Source organism: Nelusetta ayraudi, unplaced genomic scaffold (genome assembly GCF_046127955.1).
Source record: "Nelusetta ayraudi isolate G7.1 ecotype Tasmania unplaced genomic scaffold, CSIRO-AGI_Nayr_v1 ptg000033l, whole genome shotgun sequence".
Lineage (NCBI taxonomy): Eukaryota > Metazoa > Chordata > Actinopteri > Tetraodontiformes > Monacanthidae > Nelusetta > Nelusetta ayraudi.
In genome coordinates, this window is record NW_027466083.1 from 7,185,796 (window position 1) to 7,195,000 (window position 9,205).

At 48.4% G+C, this 9,205-nt stretch overlaps 1 protein-coding gene across 3 annotated transcripts in view; it reads left to right on the plus strand.

Moving 5' to 3' along the window:
• Positions 1–9,205, plus strand: part of LOC142892006 (glutamate receptor 1-like) — a 43,674-nt gene that overhangs the window by 17,719 nt on the left and 16,750 nt on the right. For all 3 annotated transcript variants that reach the window (XR_012927357.1, XM_076032003.1, XM_076032004.1), the window contains exons 4-10: positions 4,844–5,028; positions 6,409–6,462; positions 6,549–6,707; positions 7,452–7,619; positions 7,728–7,832; positions 8,625–8,735; positions 8,850–9,056. Coding sequence is in view for 2 of the 3 variants with exons in the window: in XM_076032003.1 (XP_075888118.1) it covers positions 4,844–5,028; positions 6,409–6,462; positions 6,549–6,707; positions 7,452–7,619; positions 7,728–7,832; positions 8,625–8,735; positions 8,850–9,056 (989 nt within the window). In the remaining variant the exon portion in view is untranslated. The remainder of the gene's footprint in view (positions 1–4,843; positions 5,029–6,408; positions 6,463–6,548; positions 6,708–7,451; positions 7,620–7,727; positions 7,833–8,624; positions 8,736–8,849; positions 9,057–9,205) is intronic.

Here is a 9,205-nt window from a genome sequence, read left to right on the forward strand (position 1 = left end):
TTTAGAAAAAGAAAAAGAAATGTTAGAGGGCAGTGAGAAAGACTTGAACGCTGGTGGAGGCGCAACACTCGGCTTGTAATTGCGGTTTGTTTACTTCCGGACAGTTTTGCTGGATTCATCTTGTCAAAATGTACAGGTTTTTTTTGCAATTTTAAAGAGGAATGCGGAGTCCGAGGGGGCCTCGTATACAAAGTGCACCTCGCTGCTGCTGACGGGAGCAGTGACAGCAAATTTTAAAAATTCAGCCGCAGCTAAAAGAGCCACCGAGGGATTCCAGCCCTCAGCTCCACTTTAAGAGCTGCTGAATGCGACTGGCTGCCTAAATGTGATGTGTCACATTTGAAAAGGGTGAAGGGGAGGAGTGTCCTTTAGCCCTCTGGGGGAGTGGTTCTAATATGAAGCATCTGAGGGAAGTGTCTGCGTTCACAGTCGCTGAGCAGAGAACAAAAAGAGCCGCGCAGCCGAGGTGACGGCGCTGCTCGTCCTTTTATAATCAGAAAACATGTTGCCGTCCTCTGCAGAGGCACGTTTCTGCTTCTAAATGATTTAAAGTTTATTATTTATATATTAACGCCACTTTTATTGCTGTAAGAAATCTGGCAGGGGGGGGTGAGAATCAACGCAAACCAAGACTCCGGCCTCGTCTAGCTATCGAAGAACCAAATCCACCCAAATCAACTCCTCCCAGCGCGGACCCCCGCCCCCTCCGTTTGACAGTTGGTGGCGCTCTGTCTGAGCTCATCGCCTCCTACATCTGCCCCAGGAACCATTGGTGAGCGTCTGTGCAGCGTGAAATGCAGCTCAGATCGGCCCGGGCGGCGCCGTCGGCCTCCTGTTATTGCTCCTCCACATCTGTCCAGGAGACGCTGGGTGTTTGTTGTGAGGCCGACCCAGAGCTCTGAACGCCCACGTCTGCACAGCAGCACAGCAGCCCCACTCCCGCCCAGAGGTCCCAGATCAGAGCCGCCGCCGTCAGAGCACTGTTTTCCAACTTGGACTCTCGCGACTAGTGAGAGAAAAATAAACAAAACAGAACGATTATCCAGACCAACAGACCCCCAGACAGCCAGTTCAGCCAATTCAGCCGTCTGTTTACATGTGCAAAGACTTTCCACTCCTAAGTCCCAGGGGGGGTGGAGCCAACACCTGGCTTGGGGTGTGGTCACCTACCGTGGGGAGGCATCAGTTGCCTTTATGTCAGAGAGCATCAAAATGTGGAGCCTGTGTTTGCTTTATTTGTGATTTGTTTGAGCTTTAAAGGTCCAGCGTGTAAAATTTTCAAGGGAGCCCAGCAGTTAAGAAAGCCCGCCTGACAGTGTGTTTTGTAATCAGGTTACTGTCAGGCAGGCTTCCTTAAAAAGATGGCAGCTAACTAGGAGCAAGACCATTGCTGTCGATTCTTGTATATATGAGAACTGTTCTAAAGGTAGGAAAACCGAATGACTTGCTGTACTACGAGTGTACACTCTTATCAATGTATTTCTGGGCAGTATGTTGAGCTTTTACCATTTTAAAAATATTTCATCGAGCCAAATTTTACACACTGGACCTTTAAAGGCCGAAGCTAACAACTGGCTGTTGCTGACCTGTCAGAGTTGTTTCTGCCCCTTGTGACATCACCAAGCAAAGGAACCTCTTTTGTACCCTGTTGCTTAAAAAAAGCTGGCCCTTTAAAGAACCTGAACCACAACAACTCAGATTCTAAGACTCAGATTCTAAAGGGAGGTTTGGTTCAAGTGTCGGATCTTTGGGTCTCCTGTGTGAGTGATCCTCCCGTAATTATCCCTCAGTGTGGTCGCCATGGCTGCAGCAAAGCCGACTTTAATCTTTCAGGTTGATGTGTCAGACTTCTCACTCAGGCTGCAAAGAGGAACAAGATTTTGAAAAGTCTGAAGGTGAATGTTCCTCCTCTGTGGTGTCACTCTGCCTCCTTCTGCTCTTCTCAATTAACTCTTCTTCTTCCTCCCTTGCCTTCCATCTTCTTCTTCCTCTTCCTCTTCTTGGGAGTGTCCAGAGGACTGTAAGAGCTTTTCCGTGTCGCTCTTTTCATTGTGCTCTGCCTTCCATCCCGCTCTCTCTGTGTCAGTGTTTAGGAGGCGTTTAATCTCCAGCAGTCAAGGCGTCTGCAATCACCAGAACAGGATGAGAAGAAACCACATGTGTCAGAACTTATTTCGTGTGCGGTCACTCAACTCCACGATCAAAACGCCGGGGTTTTGACAGTTTTGACATCCTGTTTTAACAACTTTATTAGCTGGTTGCCTTTTTAAAAAAATTACCCATGTGGATGAAACAATTATTTTTTATCAAAGTACTAATTTGTGTGTGTGTGTGTTTTGGTTTTTTTTTTTAGCAATATTACAAGACTCTGGATCAGATTGCATGTGCATAACCAGTAGAGCCCCTTAAGTCCTGGAAACTTTTCACTTTTGAATTAATTGAATAATAAATATCCATCAGTCTCTGCATAGGGCTTTTGGTTGAAACCAGACCTGCGCTGTTACTTGAGAACTCAGCCAATTGAGACCAGGAGTCAAAGCTGCTGACAGCCAAGTAGTTTCATGGTTGCATGTGCTCCTCCGTAAACATGCTGAGTGTATTGGACTATAATAGAGGTTAAACCTTTTATCTGGGTGGTGGTGGTGGCTACAGTAACACTGCTCTTTATCTCATCATATTTCTTAAGCTTGAGGCATTGAAACAACGTCTTTGTCCACGACTTATAGAACTGTTAAGTCTTGACGACTTAACGCCCGTTAAGTTGACAGTGACCAGATTTTCCAGAAGAGCTGGTGATCACGAACTGCCCGCAGAAAAATTGTGCGCATCAGGAAATTAGCCTTTGTGCAGGAGATAATTACCTCTGTGCTCGCTAGATGATTATCTTGTGTGATTAAGAAAAAAACTGATAAAAAAAATGTTCAGGTCCCACTTGCTGCAAATTTCATTTCAGAGTCATCAATCCAAACTCAAAAAAAAAAAAAAAAAAACAGTTCAATACATTTTACAGCTGTTCATTAGGGCGTTTAAATGAAAAAAATTGAACTCCAAATTTTGTTAAATAAAACTTTTTTCCCCTTTTTTTCCAACTGGTCAAGTGAACCTTTTTTTCCTACTTGACCAACCCCTTGTTTCCCACACGAGCCGGCCTTTGTTGTCCCCTGGTTGTCACCGAGTTGTCCCCTGGTTGGCCCTCAGTTGGCTGCGTATCAAACAGACAGAAGGTTTTTAATGAGTGTCTGAGGACAGATGGAGACGCTGATGCTGTAATTCTCTGTAAGAGCTCAGCAGGGGGAAAAAAAACTGTTGCTGATGGAAACTTGAAACACTGACTGAGGACTCTCCTCTCCCCTCCCACTCACTCTCTGCTCTCCATGTGTGTGTGTGTGTGTGTGTGTGTGTGTGTTTGCTTGCACACGCGCTTATGTGCACGCTGTACTTGCTGTTCCTATCAAAGCGTCCACTCTCTTCCCCCCCTCCGACCCCCTCCACCTCAGCGGCAAACAATCAGTAAATATTTAGGAACGTTCACTGCACGCAAGCATCAACAGAAAACTCGTGCGCGGCCCCCTGGTGGTCAGCTGTGGTACATCCTACAACCTTTTTGCACCCATAAGGTTTGTTGCAGGATGAAACTTGCGTCATGTCGGAAGAAAGCGTTGTTTTTCCCTTTTTCCCGCTAACAGCATCCGTCAGTGAGTCTGAGGGCCGACGTTAAGTCATATTTTTTTCTCTTTTTGAATATTGTGCTGATTTACACTCGTTGTTACAGTCGTGCTAAAGGTGTTGGCTAATTGGGTTCATCAAGCGTGAGTGAGGTATGATATTTGTGCATGCGTGTGTGTGATGTGTCACGCGGAATCTTTGAACTTCCGTCTTCTCTCTGCCTCTCTGTTCATTTCTCCTCTTTGAAGTCTGTGTTGAGTTTTGCTGACTTGCCTTTCAAAAGTCTTGTGTGTGCAGTGCGTGTGCGTGTGTGTGCGTGTGCGTGTGCGTGTGCGTGTGCGTGTGCGTGTGCGTGTGCGTGTCTAAAAAGCTGATGAGGTTACTCTGTGCGTGTCGACTCGTTGGCTTCACCGAGCAGGAAGTGTTAAAAGTTCAGGTTGTGGAAACACCAGGATGAGCTCAGCCAGCGTGAGGAAGAAAACTTTGCTGCGCCGCCGTCGTTTTTGTTTGGTTTCTTCACTGGTGCGACCCAAAGGCCAGGCGGCCTGTGTTGAGTTTCCCCAGGGCAGGTATTATGGATCCCGGATCAGTAGAAGGGAGAGATGATGTGAAAGGCACCCGGGTTTGCCAGATCAGCCTCAGAGATTCTGAACCTTGTCATCAACGTTCAATCAATATTCACATCAGGGAACCTCAATCAACCAGAGTCTCACAACCCGGCTGTGACTCAGCTTTTTAAAAGCCAAACTGAGGCCCAAGTCCGGCCCGAGGCAGACAGCAAACATCACAAGAGCGTGATTCCAAAAGGGGGCGAAATAAATCCGCTTGACTTTCAGCCTGAGAATGAGAAAAATCCGCCGGGGTTATTGGTCCCACGTACGCAAGTGCACAATCTTTGGCAAACTGAGGGAGAAATTTCCAAAAAAAAACTTTTGGTTGGATGTAACTCGGTAAAAAACAAGGTTACATTGAAACACGTGTGATAATCATCAGTCCAACAGTCCTTAAATGAGCCATGCTTCAGTCAACAGTGTGTGCATGTGGTTATACAATCGTTAATGGTTTCCTGTACACGCATTTGTTCTCTCTCTCTCTCTCTCTCTCTCTCTCTCTCTCTCTCTCTCTCTCTCTCTCCCCCTCTCTCTCTCTCTCTCTCTCTCTCTCTCTCTCTCTCCAGGCCTGGCGGTGCTGCAGAGGATCCTGGACACGGCGGCCGAGCGCGGCTGGCAGGTCACCTCCGTCAACTTGGATGTGGTGACCGAGGCGGCCTTCGTCAAGCTGCTGTCCGACCTGGATTACAAGAGGGAGTTCCAGATCATCATCGACTGCGAGCTGGAGCGACTCAACTACATCCTCAACCTGGTAAAGGAATAGATACATCTTACAATATAGAATAGATACAACTTCACACCGCGAAAGGATCTTGTTCTCCCTCACTTTGCTTGCTGTCAGTGTCGTGTGATCACTGGAACCAACTCAGTGCAGCAGCAGCAGCAGCAGCAGCAGCTGCGCGGTCGGTCCTGAACGGTCGCTGTCCAAGGTTCTGAATGACTTGGAGGCGTGTGAGCGCTGGCCGGACGCCAAGGCGTCGCTGGGAAAGTCTTTTGCGGCCGCTGAGCCTCCAGCTGGCTGACGGAGGCGTCGAGGATCAGGTGGCGGTCGGGCCGTGTGAAATGAAGCTGGCCGTCTGTTTTAAATTCACTTTGGCGCGGCACACCTGGCCTGCTCTTCTTTTGTTTTTTTGGTGTTTTTTTGGACGGGGGGTGTCAGGTGGTGCTGAGAACATTCTGATCTTCAGCAGGGCTGACGGCCTCATTATTTTAGGTGACTGCCAGAAATTGAAGACAAATATAAATAGAGTGGACAATAAAAAAAAAAATGGAGTTGTTTTGATCCTGTGGCGTCCAGCAGTGTGGCGCTAAATGACAAATGCTGTCAATGAGAAATGACAAAAATATTCTCTAACAATAATCTTGGCAGCGAAGTCCATCCTTTATGACATGTGCTGCAACACACGCAGTTTGCCAAATAGGCATTTGTGATGTCACAAACGTGAAAAGTCCAACAAAGCATCACTTTTAGAAGGAGGCTGTAAACAGTGAGTTATTTGTACTGGGTTTCTGTAGTCTTCAGAGATCTGTATTGGCAGATGTAGTTGCACACATGCACGGCTGCTCCACTCGAGATATTAACCAATCAGGTGCGCCGCTGCTTAAAGCTAACCAATCAGACACAGAGAAGAGGGAGTTCTTTCACACTAACAGGGGATGTAGGACAGGGAAAAAAAAAAAAAGAAAAGCCGACCCGGGGCTGAACCTGAACTGCGAAGGAGGTTCCTGGACGGGAGGAAGGAGGAGGTGAAGAGGAGCGGCGTCTAACAGCTTCCTCTGCAGCTACTAATGACCGGCGCTCATTAGGAGCTGGACCTGAGTGGAGTCAACACCTGCTTCCTCCTCCTCCTCCTCCTCGTCCTGCTCTGTGAACCCCTCTTCCTCCTCCACCCTCCGTCGGAGGAGACCCTCGCTCCCCTGCTCCCTTCATCTCTTCCTGATAGCGAACATGTGCAATTACATTCCTCAAAGAGGAGCCTGAGTCTTCCAATTAGCAGCTGTTGGAGAGGAAACTCGCACACACAGGCGCGGATGAGAGTGATGAAAGTGTAATGGATGCTTTTTATCATCATTAGAAACATCAGAGAAATGTAATTAGCACATCATTTACTCTGACTTCTCCCCCACTCAGATCGCTGCTCAGAGGAGAAACTTGAAGAACTACCATTACGTCCTGGCCAATCTGGTGAGTCCGTCTGTGTATCGGCAGCGGCGTGCGGCACAGCTCTAGCAGCTGGGAGGAATTAACGTGCACATGTGTGATGTTGTAAGGGATTCATGGACCTGAACATAACCGAGTTCCAGAAGCTGGGGCCAAACGTGACGGGCTTCGAACTGATTAACCGCTCCGACCCGGCCGTGGTGAAGATCAACCAGGACTGGCTGGACTTTGACAGCAAGGACCTGAAACTGGCACGCAGGAGCCTCCGGGTGAGTCGACACCGGCCTCACACCACCGTTTACACACACTCACAGACACACAAACGCACACCTGGTTCCAGATGATGTTTCACACCTGGATGTTGATACTCTGGTACAGCTTCTGAGCACAAAGATGGAGGACAATTCAATTTATTTTTGGGGCTTTTTTAGTGATGGATGAATGATTTGCATTCACATCGATTACAAGTTCAATCCTTTGCACAATTAATAAGACATAAATTGTCACCCTATAACTGTAAGATGAAAGTCCACAAAAGCAAGAAATGGTCAGTCATGTTATTGTTCATGTGCTGCGTTTTTCCCACCTGGAAGAGTTTCTGCATAATGATAAAAGCTCATATTTGCGGTGAAAAAGAAAAAAAGTGCACGTACACCCAAAATGCAGCCAAGTGCAAACAAGTTGAAAGAGGCCAAAAGAAGTGCTTCATGTACAAGGAGGCAATATATGTTTCCAGCAACTGGCTCTTCGTCAGGTCAGTGAGGAAATTCCTCATCCATCATAGTGTCCCAAGTTCTCTTTCAGCCGCTTTGAAATTGCTCATATTTCCCATCAACCTTTATTAACCTTCAACCGTTGACCTTCTCTTCAAGTTATTTTTCAAGTCATTTTGAAAAAGCAGACAGTTTGTTACACAACATTCATCACCACAAATTTAGACTTTAAACTACCTTTTCTATCTGGAGAAACACCAGTTTTAAAAGACTATCATTGACCCCCCCCCCCCATCACAGTACACGGGCGCTCTGACCTACGACGGCGTCACCGTCATGGCGACGGCCTTCCAGAACCTCCGGCGGCAGCGCATCGACATCTCGCGCCGCGGCAACGCCGGCGAGTGCCTGGCCAACCCACCGGCGCCGTGGGGTCAGGGCATCGACATCCAGAGGGCGCTGCAGCAGGTCGCCACTCCTACTCACTCACACGCCTGCACATGCACACACACGCTCTTATCACATTCACGGTGCCAGAGATGCACTGGTGTGACTGCTGTGTTTCTCCGGCTGCAGGTGCGTCTGGAGGGCCTGACGGGTCACATCCAGTTTGACGAGCGAGGCCAGCGCGCCAACTACACCCTGTCCATCTTGGAGGTCACCCGCAAGGGCCACAGGAAGGTGCTGCTGCGCTTTCTGTTTTCCAGTTTGCTGTACCAGCGAGCGTGTGTGGGTTTCGCCCTCGTCGGCCCGCCTCCCACGATTAGCCGCCGCTCTGTCACTCTGATTAGGAGATCATCAGTGAAATCAGCTGCTGCAGCGTTGTTTTTGTGGAAACCAGCCGCTCGGCCTAATCTCCATCGCACAACACAACAGCTCTTGCAGCGAGGTGCATAATTGCGATCGCAATTACGCTCTCCGCCTGCACCCCCCAACCCCACCTGCTCCCCAAGAGGGCGCACAGAGGCCAGCCACGGTAGAACCAGAACAAACAGCTGCAGGAAGGAGGAAGGAAATGAATTCAATAAAGTCCTTCACTTGCAGGTCTTTTTTCCCTGCTGCATTGCCACTGACCGCTGAGGTCACAGTGCTGTTGGAGTGGGTTCTTTATCGTCAATACCTCTAACAGCAGCCGTTTTTCTTGCCATTCTGCCACCTTATGCAAAATTGCAAAAGCAGCACTCCCTTCCAAAATACTGAAAAGAAAATGCATAGGTAAAGATGGAAATACAGTTACAGTACGTTATATTGCAGATAAATAAATCTGGGAAACAAAATTATTGAGTGATTACATTTAAGAAAAGGAGGAGGAATTTGGCACTCCCTCCACCAGGGGGCGCAGCTGTTTAACAGGCCGTTCTGTGTTGTCGCTTTTTTTTTTCTTGTCAAAGCCGTGCAAAGTTCACAACTTTCTTTTTCTTTAGGCAGACTTGTCACGCTGAGACAGTATTGTTTGTGTGTGTGTATGTTTAGATTGGCTACTGGAATGAGAGACGGGGCTACGTGAACACGGCCATCTACAAGCCGGTGGTGGAGGAGTTCTACGGTCTGCAGAACAGGACATACGTGGTCACCACCATCCTGGTAGGACTGGGACTGCCGCTCACGCCAGAACCTGCAGGATTTCCTCTCTCTCTCTCTCTCTCTCTCTCTCTCTCACACACACACACACACACAATAACCACAATGTGTCCACAGGAAGCTCCCTACATGATGCTGAAGAAGAACCACGAGCAGTACGAGGGCAACGACAGGTACGAGGGTTACTGCGCTGAGCTGGCCTTCGAGATCGCCAAGCACGTGGGCTTCACCTACCGCCTGGAGCTGGTGAGCGACGGCAAGTACGGCGCCAGAGACAGCGCGTCGAAGATGTGGAACGGCATGGTGGGAGAGTTGGTGTACGGGGTGAGTGTGCGGCGGGAGGAAAAAACTGGCTGACGTCTTGTCTGTTCATGCAGGAGGACGAGGAGGGAGGAAATAAAAACAGCAAGTGGAGAATTGTGCTGGTTTTCAATTATTGTTATTGCAGATACATATTTAAAGCTGCCTGTCTG